The sequence below is a fragment of the Carex rostrata genome, chromosome 22 (genome assembly GCF_964058835.1).
Source record: "Carex rostrata chromosome 22, lpCarRost1.2, whole genome shotgun sequence".
Taxonomy (NCBI): domain Eukaryota; kingdom Viridiplantae; phylum Streptophyta; class Magnoliopsida; order Poales; family Cyperaceae; genus Carex; species Carex rostrata.
Window position 1 is genome coordinate 762,284 of NC_135939.1, and position 22,777 is coordinate 785,060.

Consider the following 22,777-nt stretch of genomic DNA (forward strand, 5'->3'; position numbering starts at 1 on the left):
CTGGTCCGGTTGGTCCACGAGTTAGCACAGTTTTGCACATTTTTTTCCATGTGCTTAGTATGGTTTTGACCACAGGTTAGCACGGTTTTGCTCAGGTTAGCACGGTTTTGAACACTGGTTAGCACGGTTTAGGCACGGTCCGGTCCGAGTTTAGTCCGGTTATGATCCGGTCTACGGGTTTAGAATCGCACGGGTTAGTTGAATCTAGTAAAAAAAAACACATCAAAAACCGTGCTAAAACCCTCTTTTATCCTCGGCTTGAACCGATACAGATTTTAACCATGGTCCGGATCGGTTCCACAGTTATTCCGGTCTGATCTTGGACTAGCCGATTGTTTTCAAAACACTAGATGAGATATTGAAATATAACATGTAATAATTCAAATGCGAAACAATAATTAAACATATTTATTAATTAGGCCAGCGAGTTATTTAATTTTGGACGGACAACCAAATATGGATTTCTAAAATTTCACGAACCTTTTCAATTTTTTAACGAATTATGCAAATTTGTGAATTTTACAAACTATTTTAAAATTATTCACTAAATTCGGTTTCTGTCTTAAAGCTATAATTTTAATATATCACATATTACAAATAAATGATTTTTAAATTATATTTATATTATTTTCTAATAAAAAATTCCAGACCTCACCGAACTATCTCTGAATTTCTAATTTATCAATATAATTCAAAATTGAAAACCAGTAACCTTTTGCACGATTTCCTGTTCAAAGTTGCGCACAAATGATCCGAACTTCGCTTTGTCGGCTGACCTCGGTGGTTATTCGTATCACCTGAGGTAACATAAATTTTGAGTTTAGATCTTGACCGTTCGATCTGCGTAAGCACGAATATTAAAGGGTACCATGCATTCCACCTCGGGTCGGCAGTCGGCTGGACCCGGATCCTGATCGGATAGTCCGGATCTAAACTCAATATTCTGTTGCCGCAGAGGATGCGTACTTCCTGGTTGGTTGGTCTCACGGAACGGCGGTTCTCAGAGACGCAAACCTTAAACCCTAGCTGTTAAACCCCGCCCCCGTTCTCCCCCCTTTCCCGCTCTCTCTCTCTCTAGAGAGTAACCAGTTCCTCTTTCAACCATGGCGACCTCCAATGCGGCCATGGTGAAATGCCTGAACACCGGCTCCGGCAGGAAGCGCTTTGTCGTAAGACACCCCCTTCTCTATTTCCAAACTTAATTGCGTCGTTTCCAATCAATCCTCACCTTTGCTTTTGTCTTTATGTTCGTATTTTTTCTATAATTTTGCGCAGTTCAAGAGCTTCTCACAGAGGGTAGAGGATATAAACATTGATGTCTATCGTAACCTCGCGCCAGTCAAATCAGAGCCGTCCACCGGTTCATCTTTCTTCCGGGAAGCCCTCATTCAGTGGCGAGTGAGTTTGAATTTTTATACATTTATCTTTGGTGTTCCTTTACAACAATGTTTAAGCCACACAATTGATGTTGATTAGAGCCCATGGAACCTCAGAAATTGGGTCTTTCAAATTGATTTCTAATGGATTCAGCATTGGATTGATGCATACGGATTCATAGCATCTTTGATATTTGTTTTTTTGGTCAAACTATGGTCTTAATGGGATTTTATCTCGGGAAACAGGAGCTAAATACTGCAGAGGATTTCATTTCATTCTATGAGGAGATGATGCCACTGGTGCAAACTTTGCCACAGATAATACTTCACCGAGAAAATATAATTTCGAAGCTTCTAGTTAGGTTGAACATGAAAGCAAGGCTTTCTATCGAACCAATATTAATGTAAGTGCTTTCTTATTGGTTCCGTCTGCTAATTATGAAAATGTTTTGACATGCGTAGGTTTATCAGCTTATAAGGGTTTAGGCAAATTAGACCAAATTTTACTGTGTTAAACATTATAATTAAATGAACTTTTTTAATTTAGCAAATAAGGCCAATGAATTCTTTTGGTTATTTATAAAGTCAATGACTTGGTTAACCTAAACACATGGCAGTGACAACCAAATATATGATCATTATTTCTAAGCTTCTTGATAGGTTTAACATGAGAGCTATGCTCTATCATGAACCAGTACGAATTCTGTTTGCCAAATATGAAAGTGCTTTGACTTGGGCCATTTTAATAGGTTACTTTTTTAGGCAAACTAGAGCAATGTGTACTGTACTTGTAAATTACAATTAACTTTCTTAAATTAGCAACTTAGACCAATGAATATTTGGGTCTTTTAGAAGTCAATGCCTTAACTTGAGAAATCTCAAAATCTCGTGAAATCTCAGATTGACTCAACCAAATATATGATGACGAGCTCCAAGCAACTTGAGCCAAGTTTTGAATTTGTTTTGCTGGATTTTAGTTCAACCCAAAAATCTGTCAAATTTTCAAGGAATCAACCTAAATTGGCCACTGTAATGTAGTGAGGGACTGAGGGTGCTAGTTACAAATATCTCTTGTTTAATTATTTGCAGACTTCATGTTTTGAGAAATGATTTTGTTGCAAAATTTTGCATAAACAGGTTAATTGCGGCTCTCTCAAGAGACATATTGGAGGAGTTCTTGCCGTAAGTACTATTTGTTGCTCTTATCTCACTCCATATCGAAGCATGTATTGATGGTTTAATGGATTTATAATAATTGAATCTTATGAATACAGTTTTTTGAAGAGGCTTACAGAATCCATTGCTGACCTTCTAGAAGAGGGTGGCGAGCGGGATCCCGAGATCCTTGAACAGGTATGTTGTAACCAGGGGCGGAGCCAGACTTTCGAACTATGGGGGTCAATCATATAGAATTTTCGTGTATAGAATGGGGGTCAATTTTACCGTAACGTGACGTTTTACTCTAAATTACATACAAAATCATATATAAATACAAAAAAAGTTAAAATGAATGGGGGTCAATTGACCCCCATTAGCTCTTCTTACTCCGTCCCTGGTTGTAACCCCTCCTCCACCCGGGTGAATTGTACATGCCTATATAGTATTTTTTTAATGTAATCAATGTATATTTTTGTTAAGAAATTTTTTACATGACATCCATAAAATTACGAAAACTGTTCAATTGCTGGCACCCATAGATACATCCAATAATGCTTATGTGATCATTCTATTGATATCAATACTTGATATTGATCTTGACCTCCATTTAGAAACTTTCTGGCTACGCCCTGGGAGTTTCCTTTCTATGTGGATGCAGATTTCATTTTTTAACTTTTGCATTCTGCTAAGGGTAGCTAATGTCATGATTATTCACTTTCCTGTTTCAGGTGTTTACCTCTTGGTCATATACCATGATGTACCTTCAAAAGTATCTTGTAAAGGACATAATTAATATCCTCAAGTGAGTATGGTTCTCTTTGCTGATCTTTTGTTCACTGTTATTCCATATTGTACTGTCATATTGAGAAATTGTTTTTTCCTTGATGCAAATTCAAGATAGGTTATTGTAGGTTATTTCCGTATTTCGTTCAGTACCAGCCATTATGAAAATAAGCTTCAATTATCCAAATATTATTCCACCATATGCGCTCTAATAGATGGTCATTTTTAGAATTCTACGTTATATAATTTTGTATTCTATCTTTTTTATTGTACTCGAGGTGGAATTTGATAAGATTTGTTTTATAATATTAAACTATGAAGGGTCACTGTCCGGCTGAGATTTTTCCCGAAGGATTACGTGTGTGAGTTTATGGCGGAGGCTATATCTTTTTTGTTAAGGAATGCTCCTGAGAATCAACTGATTACCGGTACTTTTATACTCACTCGCTAAGCTATTTGCTCTCTCATAATTATTAAATATTGTGCATGTTAGTTATAAGATAATATATCAAACGACCCTGCTTTTTGAATATGCAAGAGGCATGCTACTATTTTCCTATTTTCAAAACCAAGCATTTATTTTTTTGGTCAGTTTTGTATTGACACTGGCTGTTTTGGAAATTGGTTTCTATTGTTACTGGTACAGTGTACATAAGAAAATTTGTTTGGTTTACCAGTTTTTATTGGCCTGTGAATTGTTTGATGTCCCCACAAACCTTGAATCATCAAAAGTCAGCTAGGATGAGATTTGAGACTATAATCGCTGATATTAACACTCATAGCTTGATGTTGATTTAATTTTTTATGTCAAAATAGTAAGTACCAGGGTAAATTGATGCTGACTTTCCTATTTGTGTTGTAGGGTTAAAAAAGGTTGTTCGTGAAGTTGCAAAAAGATCGTCTCCAATAAGGAAAGATGGGGCTACCTCTTTATTGTGGCATGCAATGAGAGGCACATCAGGGAAACTTCACTCGAGAGCTAGAAAGGTGTTAAGTTGTTTGCTTGACAAGTCTACTATATGTCTGAGTGAGAAGTATCCAGAGGGTATGTTTTTTTGTTCTCTGGGCATGGGAAGTGAATTTACAGTGTAACAAAATTGGATGTCTAACACACAAGATAAGGAATCAGGGAATTTACTTTACTTTTATCATACTTGATGATCTGAAACACTTGGCTTCGTGGGGTATCCTGTTCTTCTTGTTCTTTGAATCCGGAAATGTGAGACAAAACTCGTGGACTTTTAGAGCAGGAACCATGAGCCAGTCGTTATTTGTGTTGACTAAGTTAGGTGTTAATTTGCTGTGTTTTTATTTTGAAGTGCAATTTTTTCCATTGTATTCAGTGGTGCCGGCAGTTAGCCGGTGCTGGCCGAAATATGCCTTCTCTTGATACTATTCAAGTGCCCATACTATAAGAGGACATAATTTATATAAGTCGCATTGACATTCAATCCATCAATTATAGAAACTTGAATCTTTCTCACGTTAGTGGGGATCTTACAAAGAGAGATGGTAGCATTGGGACTAATTAAGAAGGGGATAGGTGGACATGATACACTTAAATTATATGTTTGATGGTCCATATTTTACTCTGGGAAGATAGATTTTTGGGTTTTTAAAAGACTCCTTTCATAAGGAGCATGAATAATTAACTTTGATGATGTAAATATTTCCATTTGAACAATGTATTTCTTTGGCATATTGTACCATTCTGAATATGATACCACAATATGATTTGACGGGTACTGCTACTGCCATTAAATTCCTCATTTAATTTATAGGTTTTGTTGTTGCAAATCTGTTGCCACCGTAGGGCCCAATAAAGTAACAGTGAAACTTCTTTTGATAATTGAGAAATATTCCTCTACTGATATGACGGTTTAAATATGTTTAATCTATTAACTATTTTTGTGTTATCTTTTATAGGCTCAGAAGGCGTGGTTGAGGTTATTACTGGAGTCTTGAATAGACTCTGTACTGAGGTGGACGAGAAGGAATTGGGCTTGATGTATGCATGCCTGTATGATGCAATCAAAAGCTCCATGGAAAGCGGCTGCCTTGAACATTTGAATCACATATTGGTGTTTCTTTCCTTTACTATTCAAACCACAAAAAGAAGCAAATCTTTTGGTAAAAGAAAATTTCCTCTTTTTTTGTCTGCATCATGATTGTTCTCGAGTATTATTATTTTTTTGAAGGTTAGGGGTGAAATGCCCACTAACAAATTGTATTAATAAAAGAAAAGTTTACAACTTAGAATATTAAGCCACTTTGTGAAATTTTTTAGCTCACTTGAATATGAAGCCACTACGTAACTATAATTGATTACCATTGCCACACCTCATACATGCCATTATGGTTCTAAAATGAGTAGACCTTTATTCAGCAGTATAACAATTTGCTGGAAATATACTACTGAGAAATAAACCATCCATTAGAGAAGGTACTGATTGAGTTCTGGTTGCACTTTGGGAAAGAAAGTAAGGACTGCTTAGGGAAATATTGATTTCGCTTTACTTCTTACTTTTTCTGTTCCTTCTTTGATAGATAAGGAAGGAATCCTCAAGATTGTTCTATTATTAGTCAACAAATATGTCGCTCCTGCTGATGGGATGGAGATGGAGAAACAATTATGTGAAGTTGTTGACAGCCTTTTAACTCTGTTACTTCGCCTTTTGGATGTTCCTGTAATAACTATCGATTTGGCACATATTTCTTCTTTGTATGCCCCTGTATTCAATCTGAGAACACCGAGGTGGATATACTTATACATAAATGCTTCTAATTGTTTGAATAGGTGTTTTTATTATGTTTGTACCTAATATGTTCTTTTTGACTCATTCCCCTGCAGCTTTCTTAATTTTATCGAGGAGTTCATTACAAAGGATCCTCAAATTTTGCATGCTTTCCAAAGCCATATAATGAGGTAAATACCTTCTAGTTATCAAGAGAAATTAGGGACAAACAGTTGATCATTGCAAATTGCATGGCCTATTGTAAGCTCTTTATTGTTAAGCTCTTTATTTGTAAGCCATATAATAGGTTTTCTTTGGGTAAACTCTTTATTGTTAAGCTCCGGCACACGAAATTTTTTAAATGGGGGTCAAGTACCATATCATATATTAACAATCAATCTAAAGCATAAATTGTAACTACAGGGCCTACAATGGAATGATTCTCACATTTTATGGGCTTCAAATATGAATTTTCCTAAAAAAGTACTTGTATACCACCAAAAATACCATATTCACTTTTTATAAACTGAAAAAAAAGTATGGGTGGCATTGATCCCCATTCTATAACTTAATCTGCTCATGAGCTCCGATATATATATGAGATTGACTAATATGCTTTCGGTAGCACTTTGGTCGAAACGCCATAGGGTCAAATTTCAAAATTTTATATTCGAAATGTCGACCTAAGAGCATCTCCAATCCAGCAATTGAAATTAATTGCTAAATTAACAATTATGAAAATTTTAAAAATTAAGCAATCCACTCTTACATTGGTGCAATCAACCAAACAATTGAGAATCAAACAATTGACCAATAAGAATTAAACATTTGGCCAACTCATCTTTAGAAAATGATTTCTTATTAAGCAATTCTTTCTAACAATTGCTAAATAAGCAATAGCCATACAACCCAGCAATCACTGCTGGAGATGCTCTAAGTAGCTCAGTAAATTGGTTATATATTGAACTTGTAGAATATTAATTTTTTTATTTTTGAAATTGTTTTTACTATTTTTTATGATTTATGAAAGATGGCAACATATAACCAATTTACCGAGTTACTTAGGTCGATGTTTCGAATATAAAATTTTGAAATTTGGCCCTATGGCATTTCGGCTGAAGTGCTACCAAAAGCATATTAGTCGACCTATATATGTATATGTGTGATATCAAAATGTTTGTTCCTAAGCCGTGAAACAAATGCTTCGGTTTTTACATTTTCAAAGTCCAAACAGTCGATCCAAACCGTTCAACATCCAATCTATATTAAAATGTGCTTGGAGACCAACTTTTACATTTTTTGGATTTTTTTTACTATTTATTAAGTCATTTTAAAATTGCTGTTTTTAATGATCCATAAATTTTGCACTGTTTATTACAATCAGCGATTTTAAAACTGACTTAATAAATAGTAAATTTTTTTCCAAAAGATGTAAAATTTGGTCTCCAAGCACATTTTAATATAGAGATCACATCTAACGGTTTCGATTGAATGTTTGGACTTTGAAAATCGGAAAACCAATTGGTTGAATCACGGCTCCGGAACAAACGTTTTGATATTAGCCAATCTCTCTATATATATAGAGAGAGAGAGAGAGTTGGACTATGGTGCATTGCAATGTATAGTCCCTCTTGTACATTGGACTATACATTGTTGGTTTTGATTTTCAAACAACTGATCTAAACCGTTTAATTTGATATCCATATTAAAATGTGCTTGGAGACCAAATTTTACATTTTTTGGAAATTGTTTGCTATTTTTTTAGAATTTTTGAAAATCACTGTTTTTCTATGGTCCAGAAATTTCTAAAAACAGTGATTTTCATTAATTCTAAATTTTTTCCAAAGAATGTAAAATTTGGTCTCCAAGCACATTTTAATATGGTGAACATGTTGAGCCCTTTAGATCGACTGTCTGAACTTCGAATCAAACGGTTTATAGTCCAATGTACAAGAGGGGGCTATACATTGCAATGCACCATAGCTCAAGTCTCTCTCTCTCTCTATATATATATAATATAATATAATATATGTATGTATATGTATGATTAGTGTCGAAGCATGCTTGGTAGAATGTGTTGCAACACTTCTCGATTTTAAATCTCAAAGAACTTGAGGGGTATCTATAAAATGAAAAGCATGAGAAAACCTTGAGGAACTTGTATCATGTGCATTGTTATGATTACTATATTAAAATACACATGACTGTTTGTAATTGCTATTCTGCATTACAATAATTAATAACTGTTGCAAAATTTGATTGTAGTGCGGTGGCCAATTTTGTTGAGGATTCACCGGATCAAGTTACCTTTGTTTTACTGAGATATTTTGAGAGGGAGACTCTTTTACTTGGGAAGGTTAAGAATGAAGCTGAAGACGGTGTCAAGAAGCTCTCTGATTTCTTTAATGGGAAGCTTTGTCAATGGATCAAGTTATGTAATAACTTATCTGGTGTTCAAATTAGTGTAGATGAGGCTGCTTTATTATGGGGAGTAATTAAATGTTATCCTCGATTGTGTGATTCACAAGATGGCCTTGTTACTACGAGAAATCTAATCTCTGTCCTCGATCAACTGCTCATAACTGAAGATGGTACATCTTATCACACTCTATATTGTTAATTTCTACATGTATGGTTTTCATTAGTTTTTTGTGGAGTTCTTCTGTAGAGTTTTCTGGAAGGAAGGGAAGGGGATGGGAGAGATGACTAAGGTTCTTTCACCTCTTCCACAGCCTGTTTCGGAGGTGACAAAATGTGCTATAGAGGAGGTGAAATCTTCCGTATCCTCCCTTTGTGAAGGTTATGGAGCATGGCAACAATTATTTATCCCCTTCCACCCTTTCCGCTCAACCCTTCTGGAGCACAGTTGAATAAAGTTGTATCTAAAGGGTCTTTGGAGTCTTTTTACTTGAAGCTGAAATGCATAAACTGGCCATTAATTTCTAGGTGTTATTGCTGGCCTTCCAAGAGCCACTTGGCAGAGTCTCATTGGTGCAGCCCTGGCATCATACCAGTTGTTGGTGCATGCCCACCAAGGAATTGCAGAAGTTGATCTTTACTTGTCTCTGGCTGGGAGACACAAGTCATCTCCTCAAGTTCTATCAGCTGTTGCAGAGCATTTCGACTCTTTGCTTGGGTATGACACAACCCAGTTCCATCTTATATGTGCATAGTTCTTTTCCTTTTCTGCTGATGTAGATTGAAATAAACTGGTTTACATGGTTCCCCCAACATTATAATTATAAGATATATTTATTCTCTTCGTTTGTTGTAGCCACTACTATTCTATAAATGACCAACTTAATTTCTCTTATGTTACTTCTGACTTCTTATTTGTCAGGAAAAAGATGATAACTAGCACTAACTGGAAATGTCTTCTTTAATTATGAAACTATATCCTTTACTTGTTTTTATTCTTTTGCTCTTTGTTCTTTGCAGAGACAATTGTAAAAAAGATGAGATTAATGTTGAGGACAAGGTAGATGTATTTGGCACATTGATTGATAACTTGAGCAATTCGAACAAGACAATTCGGGTTTCAACTTTGAGGATATTGTCACATTTTTTTGCAAGAGACGAGCATTTGTTTGCTAATGATAAGCACCCAAATAAGAGGCTAAAGACCGAAGAATCTGAATTGGCAAAAGAAAGTGCTAAGCACACTAATGTACGTTCAGTTTTCTTGTATCTTTCCTATCCTTCATACATTGTGAACTGGACATATTTTCGATCTGCTATATGAGGGCCCTGATAGTTATAGTAGATTAAGCCATAATTTTCTCCTTTCAATCCGACAATAGTGATATCAATAGTGAATTAATTTATTAATTATAGTGATTGTTCCTCCTTTTAATTAGGTTGTTGAGCTGCTGCTTTTAATTGAATCCACCCCACTCTCGATCTCAACTAGCCGCAAGATCACTGTCCTTATTTCACAGATACAAATGAACCTCTCTGCTGGAAAGATCCATGAAGAGCACTTGCAGCTCGTCTTACATGGGATCCTAGGCGTGCTTCACAATAGATTCAGCCAGGTGTGGGATCCTGCAATGGAGTGCCTCTCTTTTCTGATAAGGAACTACAGAGATGCTGTATGGGATAAGTATGTTGAATACCTTGCGGTTGTGCAAAATAAGGCTTTGTCTCACATGGATCAGTTGGGGAAGCAGGATGATGCTGGTAGTGAATCACTGGGTATGTTTTATCTCTCTCCCAGCAGCTCCCCCTCTCTCTCGCTCGTTCTCTATTATCTTGCATCAATCTCTCTCCTCTCTCTTTCGGTAGTACACACAAAAACTCTCTCCTTCTATCCTAATTAAACTACTCTCTCTCATCTTGCATAAAGATTGGTGTAATTATTTGAATTCTTGGTGTTCTGTCATGTTTACCTGTTCTTTCTTATTTTTCCTTGCGAAGTTTGTTTCTATTCACCACTTGTTCCTGGATGTTTTTTATGTCAACCCAAACTTATAACACAGAATAAGAATTTGCTTAAGTATAGCAAAAAACAGAGAAGCCCAAAATATTGGAAACTTGTATCTGTTTCAATAAAAAAATTTTAGGGAAACACATATTTCCCCCCTTTGTAAGAAGCTTTATATTCTAACTACCCTTTTTTTCTTGCAGATATTGCAAACTTATTCAACCAATTTCTTTATCCAGAAAGTGATCCAACACCATCTACAAATGTCACAGTTTCATTACTACAAACTCTTCAGAAGATTCCAGATATGGCGGAGTCTCGGTCTCGTCAGCTTATTCCTCTGTTCTTCAATTTCCTTGGCTACACTAATGATAACCTTGCAAGGTATCTAATATAAATATATGAAATGTTATTTTTTTGGTCTTGATGGCTGTTCAATTGGTGGAACAGGGCACCTGTTGAACATAATAAAAATATATCACAAGCATGTAGAAATTGGATAACGGCAATTTTAGGAACAGGCTGGTAAATTGGTGTATTTGATCAAAACTTGAGTTAAAGCATAAAATAGATAACTGTCTGAGCTCATTCTGCTGGCCATTGTGATTTCATTTTTGTTAATGGTTTCTCTGTTTTTGTACAGTGTCGAATCGTACATGTCTGACAGGTGCAAGGGGAAAGAGTGGAGAGTCATCCTAAAAGAATGGCTGGATGTAATAAAGTCAATGCACAATGCTCGGTCCTTGTTCAGGAGCAATACTCTTCATGAGATTTTAGTAAAAAGGTACATCTTTCAATTGACCTCTTTGCAACTATAACTCCTCTAGTAAGCAAAAACAAGAAGAGGATGAATAACATGATAGGTGAGTATGCAAAAACTAAGAAAGGTACATTTGATTTTAAAGGATATATTACATAATGTATGTTTGATTCAAATTTTCTTTTTAGACTTCTTGATGACATGGACCCTGAGGTCCAATCAAAAGTTCTGGACTGTTTGCTAAACTGGAAAGAAGAGTTCATGACACCATATGCTCAGAATCTTCGTAATTTAGCAGTCTCCAAAAATTTGCGTGAAGAGCTCACTATATGGTCGGTTTCAAAAGAGTCGAATTCGATTGAAGAGGAGCACAGAAGCCACCTGGTCCCTCTAATAATCCGTCTACTGACCCCAAAAATCAGAAATTTGAAGTCACTCGGGTCACGTAAGGTTGTATTTTTTTACTGTTTCTATAATATATTTTTAATAGAAATTTGCAAGAGGGGGTCTTCTAGCAAGTTTTGAAAAGTCTCTTTTTCGGTGCAATGTTTCAAAAGGTTTCTACTTTTCAGGCAGATGAAGCCTTATAGTTTAATGCAAAATGTAACATCATTTTTTCCCATCCTTTGTCCTTCAGCATGCAGGGGTTAGTCACCGGAAGGCCTTAATCCGTTTCTTCATGCAATTTGAGCCAACTGAGCTTGAGCTATTTTTCTCTCTGTTATTAAAGCCCTTACTTCCTCAACCTCTTTTAATTGAAATTTGCAACTCGGGAAAATCTCTTTGCTCCGTTCTTCCTGAAGTTTCAAGTTCTATAGCCATAGATAATCTATTATTGAAAAGAAGAAATGGTTTTGTACATGTAGTGGAAGAAGTGTTTGTTACCTTTGATATGGCTCGTATGGAGCCTATTCTTGACCTTTTGTTGAAGATTGTTGTGCTAATATTGGAGAGTTGCATGAGAAATATTAACGGGGAGAGAGGGGAAGGCAGAGATGGAGACACCATGGATGTTGATAATCCCTCTGATGATTTGGAGGTATACTTAATTATTTGTTTTGTTACAATTATAATGTTTCTTTTCTGTACCTGGGAATATTGCATTGGGGGGTACGCAACAGTATTGATCATGATTGGTCTACTATTGGCTAGTTTTGTCCACTATCTAGTTTCTAGGTTGCTCTTTTGGCAGGCAATTGTCCATTTTTTTTTTCTTTCCTCTTTATTTGTGTTTTTGTTTTCTTTTTGTTCGTTTATTTTTCTTCTGGCTCTGTTATTTAAGATCCTTTTTTGTATTTTTTGTGCTTCAGTTGCTTGGTTGTCACTTTCAAGCTAATTTCACATGTGGAGTTGACAACAAACTTATATTTTTGAACTGTATGGTATTCATGTACCTATTTTGTGGCAAATGCAACATACATTAATCTTTACTCTTTCTCACATATATCAAACAATTATTTCTTTATAGGGCAATGCATCCATAAAGCAGTACAAGGAATTGAGAACCTTGTGCTTGCGCGTAATTTCTTTGGCACTTAACAAGTTCGAGGACTACAATTTTGGCTCTGACTTTTGGGACATCTTTTTCACATCGGTCAGACCTCTGCTGGACAGGTTTAAACTGGAGGGTTCCAGTAGTGAAAAACCGAGCTCTCTTTTCGCATGCTTTATAGTCATGAGCAAGAGCCCTAAGCTGGTTTCTCTTTTGGCAAGACAGCCTAACCTTGTGCCAACAATCTTTTCTATTTTGTCGGTTAGCACGGCTTCAGATGCTATTGTTTCTGCTGTGCTGGAATTTATCGAGAATTTGTTGAAGTTGGATAGTGATTTGGATTTGGATGAAACAGAGGATAACCTGGTGAAGAAAATTTTATTACCTCATGTTGACATACTTGTTCAGAGCTTGCATGATCTTTGTAAGATACGCAGTGAATTCCAAAGGTAGTTCCTTAAATTTTCACGTTTATTTTTCTTGCCATATGCTTACCATTATGTTATTGTTTCATCCTTTACTCTCCTCTCAATCCTTTAGCAATACCACAAGGATAGGGCAGCATGCAGCACACTTGTGGCCATAAAATCGATCTTTCTAATGTACCTGTTAGCTTAAAATTAATTTATATGTACGCTGGTGTCTTTGTAGAAAATCTGTGGTTCTAACTGGACGAAGGGAAGTGAGGGTGTTTAAAATGCTGGCAAGGTATATCAAAGATTCATCGATAGCTGGGAATTTTTTAGATATTCTGCTTCCCCTTTTCAGAAAGAAGGACATCAGTTCTGGTACAACTTCCTTTCAAGATCTAGATGTTCTTTAAGGGTGGTATTAACCCAATTTGACCAGTCTGGTATATTATAGCTGGGGTCTTTATGATCTCTTCATATTACAGGTTATGTACTATCAAAAATATTTTGCATTATCATGCTTATTCCTGTTTACACTATTGAAAATGTTTTGCATTATCATGCTACCTCTTATTGGATTATAGAACCCATTGTACCTGTTCATTGCACATAATATTGGTCTTTTTTTCTTGTTTCTTTTCCAATTTTTTAAATCTGAGTATTCATCTGCTATTTCTTTTTTTGTTGGAAATTGTCTTTTCACAATATTCCATGTCTGTTTAGGGGTACCATTTAGTAAATTTCAATTTGTGCACTGTTACTTGTTATTCTGCCAGAAGAAACTATGTTGTCAGTATGCAGTAGGCTCTGCCATTATTAATTTTTTTTACTTGCCACTACAGATGAGTGCTTGGAGGGGCTTCAGGTGGTGAGGGAAATGATCCCTATTTTAGGCAGCAAGTTGTATGATAAAGTTTTGTGTGCAGTAAATCCATTGCTTGTTAGTGCTGGTCTTGGACCTAGACTATGCATTTGCGAAATCCTTGATGGCCTTGCACAATGTGATTCTTCATTTACTGTTCTGGTGAGATATTTGGTGAATTATTGCTTTTCTTCTAAGTTTGATTAATGGAATTGTCTTTTATTTAACTTTCTACAATGCATTACCACAACATTCAGTTCAGATGCCCAGTATGGTGCAGAGTCAGTTCAGTGCCCTTAGAGCTGTTAGTGTTAGTTTCTGTTCTTGGCTGAAACTTAATTTCTAAAGAATTGGTGTTGGAACCCTGTTTTGCCAACTTCACGGGACTGCAACTCGTGATTTTTCCTGTAAAGAGCAAATATGTAGAAACTTTGGTGGTGCCCATTTGAAGGTCTTCTTAAATTATGAGTCTATATCTTTTAAGTTTGTTCAATGGTTATTCAAGTAATTTTATTGCTCCAGACAGGGTATGCAGTGAAAACCAATAATAAAATACTCATTTTTTTTCGATTCCAACTTCCTTGGCTTGTTTCAGGCAAGATTATTGCGTGATCTGAATGCTGTTTCTACATCAGAACTAGGTGAGTTTGACTATGATGCACGGATCAAGGCATATGATTCTGTTGGACCCCAGCTGTTTCCCTGCTTGAGAGAGGAGCAAACAATGACAGTGTTGTCCCACTGTGTCTTTGACATGTCCTCAGAAGATCTGATCTTCAGACAGAGTGCATCGAGGGCATTACAGTCGTTCCTCCAATTTGCTGCTCCAGTTTTGAATGGAGATGACAATTCTAGTGGAAGTGATGGCACCCTTGTAGTTTGGAAAAAGGCCTCTGTTATGCAGACAGTAGAGAAAATATATTTGCACCATATGGGAGATGCCATGTGCAAGGATATGTCAATTCAGAAGGTTTTCTCTCTCTCTCTCTCTCACCTGACCATGTCATATTTGTAGATAAATCATGTATACTCTATTTGTGTATGAGATGTTAGTTATCATGTCCTCTAGATGATTTTTGGTATCGCTTGATCATATGCTAAACCAACCAAAATACTTTATATCTCACATTTCAAAAGAATACGCTTGTTATAAACTTTTGTCAATAAAATGCTAACAAACTTCTTTTATGTACTATTGTAGGAATGGTTCACTTTGCTGAGAGAAATGGTGTACAATTTTCAAAATCACCCTTCACTGAGCTCATTCAGGTGTCTCTGTAGCGAGGATCCAGATCATGACTTCTTTGCCAACATAGTTCATCTACAAGTAAATTTTTTTCATTAATTTAACTAATCTACAAGCATCTGTGTTTACTCCTTTCTTATCCTTGTGTTTCTTCTTTCATAGCAATTTCTAATACTTGCTTTGTGGTGTTACAGATTTACAGAAGAGTTAAAGCGCTGTCACTCTTCAGGAAAAAAGTTGGCATGGCCAATTTCTCAGAGGTAAGTCCTGGCCCTAATTCTGAATTCATTTAGACCTTGCTCCCATCCTGAAGCAGTAAAACATGTAGGCCAAGAGGAACCTGGATCTAGTTGGTAGTGATCCTACCTGTTTGTATGGTATCAAACAAACTAGTGTGATGTACACAAGCTTGACATTTGGTTATGTTTGAATGCAGGCTGTGACTATGAAAATATTTGTACCTCTTCTATTCACCATGTTATTCGACAATAAAGAGATAAAAGGTGAACACCTCAAGAATGCCTGTGTTGAAACCCTCGGATCAATCGTGGCCCATGTGCAATGGGAGTCATATCGTGCCATTCTGACACGATGCTTTCGTGAATTGACCACGAAATCTGACAAACAAAAGATACTACTCCGTCTTATCTGTGCGATTTTCGATTCATTTCATTTCTTGGATGATTCTGTAGTGACTCAAAAAATTGCGCAAGAGAATAAGCGTCACTATTTGGAAAAGATTGCGCTTCCTCAAGTGCAGAAGCTTTTCTCTCTAGACTCGGAAAAAGTGAATGTGAATATAAGTCTGGTGGCACTTAAAATACTTAAATTGTTGCCAGTAGAGAAAATGGAGTCACAGCTCTCAAATATTATACACAGAATTTGCACCTTTTTGAAACATAGACTGCAAAGCATCCGAGACGAGGCTAGGTTGGCATTAGGCGCTTGCTTAAAAGAATTGGGCGTTGAGTATTTACTCTTTATGGTTAAAATTATGCGCGCAATTCTGAAACGGGGTTATGAGTTGCACGTGTTGGGCTACACGTTGCACTTCCTTCTATCAAAGAGCGTTATACTGGCAGGTGGAAGCCGTACTGGTCAGATTGATTACTGTCTCGATGAGTTGTTAGAGGTTGTTGAGGCTGAAATATTTGGTGAAGTGTCAGAGGAGAAAGAGGTTGAGAAAATAGCCTCCAAAATGAAAGAAACCAAAAAAAGAATGTCATATGAGACTCTTAGGTTGGTTTCTAACAACATAACATTCAGAACAAAGGCCCCAAAACTTCTCTCCCCTATTTGTTCACGCCTTATGAGGCATCTGACACCAAAAATGAAGCCAAGAATTGAGATGGCCTTGCATAACATTGCTCTAGGTATTGAGTCAAACCCATCGGCTGAGACCACTGAGCTGTTCATTTTTGTTTACGGACTTGTTCATGACACCATAACACAAGAAGAAGCAAAGACGGATTTCGGGACCGATTTGAACTTGAAGTCAATTTTAAATTCCCACATAATATCTGACTTTGGCCTGGGGTTGTTTCACAGCCGCCTGAAAAAGACAAAGCTTAGCAAGCACGATGAGAAATTACTATCCATGCTGGACCCATTTGTTCCTCTTTTGGAACAATGCCTTAGTTCAAAGTACGAGAGTGTCATCTCTTCCGCCTTCAAGTGCCTTACTCAGTTAATTGCACTTCCTCTCCCCTCTAATGAGACCAATGCTGAAAATATAAAAACCTCTCTGTTGGAGATCTGTCGTAGATCCAATAACTCAACCAGCCCTCTAATGCAGTCATGTCTGAGGCTGTTTTCTGTGCTCCTTAATAGCTCAAGAGTTAGGGTTACACTCGCTGACGAGGAGTTGCGCATGGTTGTAAATTTTCCTGTTTTCATAGATTTACAAACAAACCCTTCGCCAGTGGCTCTGTCCTTATTGAAGGCAATTGTCGGGAGGAAATTGGTGGTGCCTGAGATATATGACATGGTGACAAGAGTTGGTGAGTTAATGGTCACATCTCAGGATAAGCCGGTGCGTACTCAGTGCAGCCAGATTTTGCTTCAATTTTTACTTGACTATCGCCTCTCTGAGAAACGGCTTCAGCAGCACTTGGATTTTTTACTCGCTAATCTCAGGTATGTGTTGGAAAAGATTTGGTTTAGATATAAGCATTAAAAACAGACAAGAAACGGTTAACTTTATGTAACAAGATGAACTTAAAACTAAGGGAAACTTGAAGTTCTGGAAGGGAGGCTGACATTAATGTGGATTATAACAATGATTATTTTGTTTGAAATATTCTATTAGTAGTGTCATTCCTTTTTTTCTTATTTATATTTGTTTGTGTGATATCTACTCTGATGCAGTTATGAGCATTCTTCTGGAAGGGAAGCAGTGTTGGAAATGCTGCATGCTATACTGATGAAATTTCCTAAGAGTATAGTTGATAGCCAGGCACAGACATTCTTTATTCATTTAGTGGCAGCCCTATCAAATGATACAGATGCACAAATTCACTCGATGGTTGCCACTATTATTAAAGAACTGATTGAACGAACCAGTGAGAGTGTCTTGAATTCAATCATGGAGTTTTGCATTTCTTGGTACACGGGAGATAACCACAGCCTCTGGAGTGCTGCAGCTCAGGTACTGTTGCAAATAGCACTCAATGCTTGTACTATTTCAATAAAGCTTCTAGTTTTTTTTTATTATTCTTTATTTTATTGTGTTTGTGTGGCTCATTGCAAGTGATGCCTGACACCTTTTGGGTTGTTGACAATAACTCTGAACCAACAAGATCTCACTGATGCCCAAAATATATATATTTTTTTTTTCTGAACTTTTTAACCCAGCCAAATATCTTAAAGCATGTCTCTCTGAACCCAGGGCTTGTAATAAGTTTCTTGGTTAATTTTATTTTAATTAAGGCTTCAGTATATTAGCTGTGTAGATTTTTGGGCAAAACTGTCTATATTGAGCGGAAACTTTTTTTAGTGATCAATTGATTATGGGTTTACCTGTAATTCCTGTGTCAAATACTGACCTCATTGATATGATCTATATTGTATGATATATATGACAATGACATATATATATATATAGTATAGATGCAAATTTAACCGTTTGCTGAACAATTTGAAATTTGCTAGGGTCTGTACTAGTGACCAATATGGCTCGTCATAATGTACTTAGTTGCATGAAGTCAAGGGTATCCATGTTACCTAAGGTCTATAAACTTGTCTTTTACGTTTTCAATACATTTAGCTTGATTTGACAAGTATTGTCAAGATTGTCAAATTAAGGCATTGTAGGCATCCAATTCTTTACATATCTAGTCAGTTGTTACTTGAGAATATGAGAAATGTATGTGCTACTAGTAAATGCCAATAAGCTCTTCACAGGGGATGTTCCCTCGTGAGCATCTATCTGTACCTGATAATTTCTCATGTGCTTTTCTTCCTTTTTTCTGGTTAATGTGAACTTAAAATTGCTTTTTCATGAAACCTCATCAGGTGTTAGGTTTGTTGGCTGAAACTCATAAAAAGGGGTTCATAAAGCACACAGAAAGTGTGCTAAGAGTTGCAAAACGCATTATGGAATCATCACTTGTTAGTGTCAGTGAAGCACAGGCCAATTCAACAAATGAAGCTGGGTCTCTTCTCTGGAAAGAGGCTTATCACTCTCTCGCCATGCTGGAGAAAGCTTTCATCATCATTCCTGAGATTTACTTCAAGCGGGACCTAGAGGTATGCTCTTGTTATAACTGCTGATTTGTACCAGTCAAGCTTAATAGAGAGCATTGGAGTACCAGCTAATACCAGCATGAGTCAGCCTCTGATAACCTCAGTTTGGCATCCCAAACAAGTAAAAACTAGATTAATCAGAATATTAATTAGTCAAGTATGCCTTTATGTAGCTAAAAAGCAGAGCATATATTTATATACATTCCTGTTCTGGACGTGAATGGTTGGTGGTCTTACATAACGAGATTTTAATTTAATTGAAGCCTTTGTTGTGTTTTTGCCAGGATATTTGGATATTGGTGACCAAGCTGTTGTTGCATCCTTATTCTCGTTTACGTGAAATTTCAACGCGTCTAGTGGCTTCATACTTCGCATCAATCCCTGAAGTAAAAAACAAAAATAACAGTACGAAAAGCAAAAAACCGAATAATGAACCCTTCATCCTTGCCAGTCCGAGCTGGCTCTTCTTTATATCTGTCTCATTAATTAACCAGCTTAAAACAGAGCTTGAGAAAGGAGCAGAAACAAACAGGGTGATTTTAGAAAACATTTCATTCTCTGTTTGTGGGCTCCACTCCTTCGCAACAGAGAGAAAGTTGGACCAGTTTTGGTTGGCTCTCAACCCGGCTGAGAAGAGAACCTTTCTTGAGGGGTTTGGATTGCTTGGTTCTCAAAAGGCAAAGAATAATTTCCTTCTTTCTTCCACGACATCATCAGAGGCCGAAATAGATAATCAAAGCAAGAATAGTGAAGAAGACCTTCGGTCGTTATTGATTGTACCTATGATTAAGCGGATGGGTAAAATCGCAATGCAAAAGGAAGATGTTCAGGTTAGTTATTTTAGAAGGAAAATTTGATGGAATCAATATTGCACTTCACTTTTGGCTTTTACCCAAGGGGCAGATCCAGTAAGAGGGACCATTCATTTTCAAAATTTATGTGATTATACATGATTTTCTATATAGTTGAGAGTAAAATACTATGGGTACTGTAAAATTGACCCGCATACTCACATGAAAATTTTGTATGATTTGACCCCCAATGTGTGTTTGACCCCCATAGCTTGAAAGTCTGGCTCCGCCCTGCTTTTACCTGTATTGGTACAGAAGTATGGTCAAGTTGGGGTACATAGGCCATATTATTAAATATCATAATTTGTAGGTACTGAAATTTGAGTTGGTACGAGGGTTAGTCTGTTATCATTCTACATTGTTGTCTATTATACCTTACTAGCAAGGCTAGAATGGTTCAATTGTGGCTTTTACCTGTACTGGTTCAGAAGTTTGGTTAAGCTGTGGTACAAAGGACATATTATCTAATATCATAATTTTTAGGTACTGAAAGGGTATGAGGAATAGTCTGCTATCATTCTATAACATTGTCGTCTATTATACCTTACTAGCAAAGGGTAACACTGATTCAACTTCGCAATGCAGATGGAGATTGTATTCAAAAGCTTTGGAACTATGACAATGAGGCTCGGAAAGGAAGAGTCTCTTGCCTATGCACAACACATTCTATTTCCCTTATATAAAGTTTGCGAAGGATTTGCTGGCAAGGTCATTACTGGTAAGTTTATCTCATTTCGACTTAGTATTTCTCTTCTATTTCTTGGGAATATGAAAAAGACTCCCTATATTTCAGGGATTTACAGAAAAACTTTTATTCCTGAGATAAACTCTGTTAAGAAATTTGGATTGGCCTGGCTGTTGCTATTATGAACAAAACTTCCTTTTGACTATTATGAACAAGAAATTTGGATTGGCAGGGCTGTTTTTATTATGAACAAGATTTCCTTTTGACTTGTGATAGAATTAACACCCCTGCCAAAAACTAGTCTTCCCTAAATGTTTTATTCCAGGAAACTGAATGGTAGAATTTTCTTCATATTAAGTTTCCTGATTTTTTGTTTCTTAGCCAATTGCACTAATGTCTAGAACAGAGGGTGATGATACCCACACTAGATTCTGTTCTTAAATTGAGACAATCTTTGCCAACAATGTAAAGTCATGGACTTACATGCAATTTTATGATATTGCATCTTTGAAAGAAAATGTTTAGGTCTAAATTAGTCTTCCAAAAGTGGTGTCTATGTTATTTAACACTTAATCGGCCAAAGAACATGCCTGAAATATACGAAAGACGAAGAAATGTACCTAATCAATGCTAATTTCTGACCTTTTTATGTTATCAAGATAACATAAAACAAATAGCAGGTGAAGTACGGGATAAAATAAGAGATGTTATGGGAGTAGATAATTTTGTACAAGTGTACAACCAGATCCGAAAGAGCCTCAAGAGAAAGAGGGAGAGCAGGAGGCAGGCAGAGAAGGTGCTAGCGGTTGTAAACCCGACCCGCCATGCCAAGAGGAAGATCCGCATAGCTGCTAAGCACCGTGTGAATAAGAAAAGAAAGATCATGAATATGAAGATGGGATGGTCGGGAAGATAGGTATTTATTTATTATTTGTTGATTTATTTTCCTCTTTTGCTTTTAGTTTGTTCTAGTGGCTGCTGCTGTTTTGTTTTATTACTCTCATTTATGTTAAATTCAATTTTGTTCTGTTAATAGACGGGTATGTTGACCATGAGGGGTTTTGTTGTATCTGTAACTACCTACCGAGCATGAAAAATGTATCATATCTATTTATCATCATCCGTGTGCATCCTGCCACTTTAAAATTATCCCAACAAAAGTTTACGATATAGTCCTTTTCTCTCCACTAAGTCATGAATATCATTATAATGTAAATACATGTGCAAGGAGGAAATAGGGAATTAATTAACAACCTCAAAGAAAGCAGCCATTTGGAGTATAAAAGGTCGAATTGTTACACTAGTTTTGGTCTCTTTTTTTTCTCTCGGGTATGCACATCTAGATACACATTTCATTCACACCCCGATTCTAGATTAAAATTTAAATTCGTGAATCTCCAATGCTGAAAGCTGTCGTTATTAAAAGTTGCTTTTAAAAAACTCGCCACTTGATGTTAGGGAATGAGAGACTGCGTTAATGGGAAACATGAATGGTTGAATGTAGTTCGGCCCCAACGCGATGCATCAATATCAATATATCAGCTGGAGATAGGGGCTTGGGTTTTGAATGCTCTCGATTATTTCCTTGTATCAATTAGTAATTTTGTTCTAAGTTTGTATTGGCGTGAGCTGGTGCATCGGTGCAGATTACGTGTCTTGCATTCATTTTCTCCAAATTTACAATTATGCAGAATCTCATCTTTTGACTAAAATAAAAATAAAAATACTGTAAAAAATATATATTGGGGATTGGTTTTTGGCATAATCATTCATTCATCAAATGATAAGTAAAATTAACACTTATCAGAGACGGCTCTTTTCATCCGTCCCTGTAAGATTTGTATTTTTTTTAATTTTACTGGATTGTGTACACACATTAACAATGAGAAAATAAGAAAACAATCAGAAATATTAAAGAAAATCTTACAAGTCATTTTCTCCCTTACAGAGTGGATAGTGGTAAAATTATATCTATATCCTTTTTAATTTTTCGAATATGGATACAGATTGTATATTTAATTTTAAAAATATAAAAAATAGTAAAGTTCATAATATTTATTTATCTAATTATAATGGTGAATAAAATAATTTTTTCGTAATATATATTGAACTATATAGTATATATCTACTATTCGATACGGATAATTGAAACGTAAAACCATATCTGTATTCAAATCTACACAGATATTTGAATATCCACATTTCATTTTTCAAATAAAGATAGGATATTATCCATGCCGTTTTCACCCCTA

At 36.2% G+C, this 22,777-nt stretch overlaps 1 protein-coding gene across 1 annotated transcript; it reads left to right on the forward strand.

Annotated features, from left to right (window-relative positions):
- The first annotated feature begins 992 nt into the window (after positions 1 to 992).
- Positions 993 to 21,645, forward strand: LOC144573849 (ARM repeat superfamily protein). Its single transcript, XM_078323615.1, has 31 exons — positions 993 to 1,169; positions 1,276 to 1,398; positions 1,623 to 1,780; positions 2,514 to 2,558; positions 2,651 to 2,729; positions 3,263 to 3,336; positions 3,639 to 3,745; positions 4,180 to 4,362; positions 5,244 to 5,447; positions 5,865 to 6,072; positions 6,169 to 6,243; positions 8,318 to 8,643; positions 8,999 to 9,188; positions 9,491 to 9,719; positions 9,910 to 10,246; positions 10,679 to 10,859; positions 11,119 to 11,259; positions 11,424 to 11,685; positions 11,873 to 12,274; positions 12,704 to 13,176; positions 13,379 to 13,515; positions 13,980 to 14,161; positions 14,595 to 14,969; positions 15,201 to 15,326; positions 15,440 to 15,505; positions 15,682 to 17,381; positions 17,613 to 17,892; positions 18,759 to 18,992; positions 19,274 to 19,819; positions 20,426 to 20,558; positions 21,185 to 21,645. Exons 1-31 carry the CDS (start codon positions 1,104 to 1,106, stop codon positions 21,439 to 21,441), a joined length of 7,899 nt encoding a protein of 2,632 aa, XP_078179741.1. The 5' UTR covers positions 993 to 1,103; the 3' UTR covers positions 21,442 to 21,645.
- The last annotated feature ends 1,132 nt before the right edge of the window (positions 21,646 to 22,777 follow it).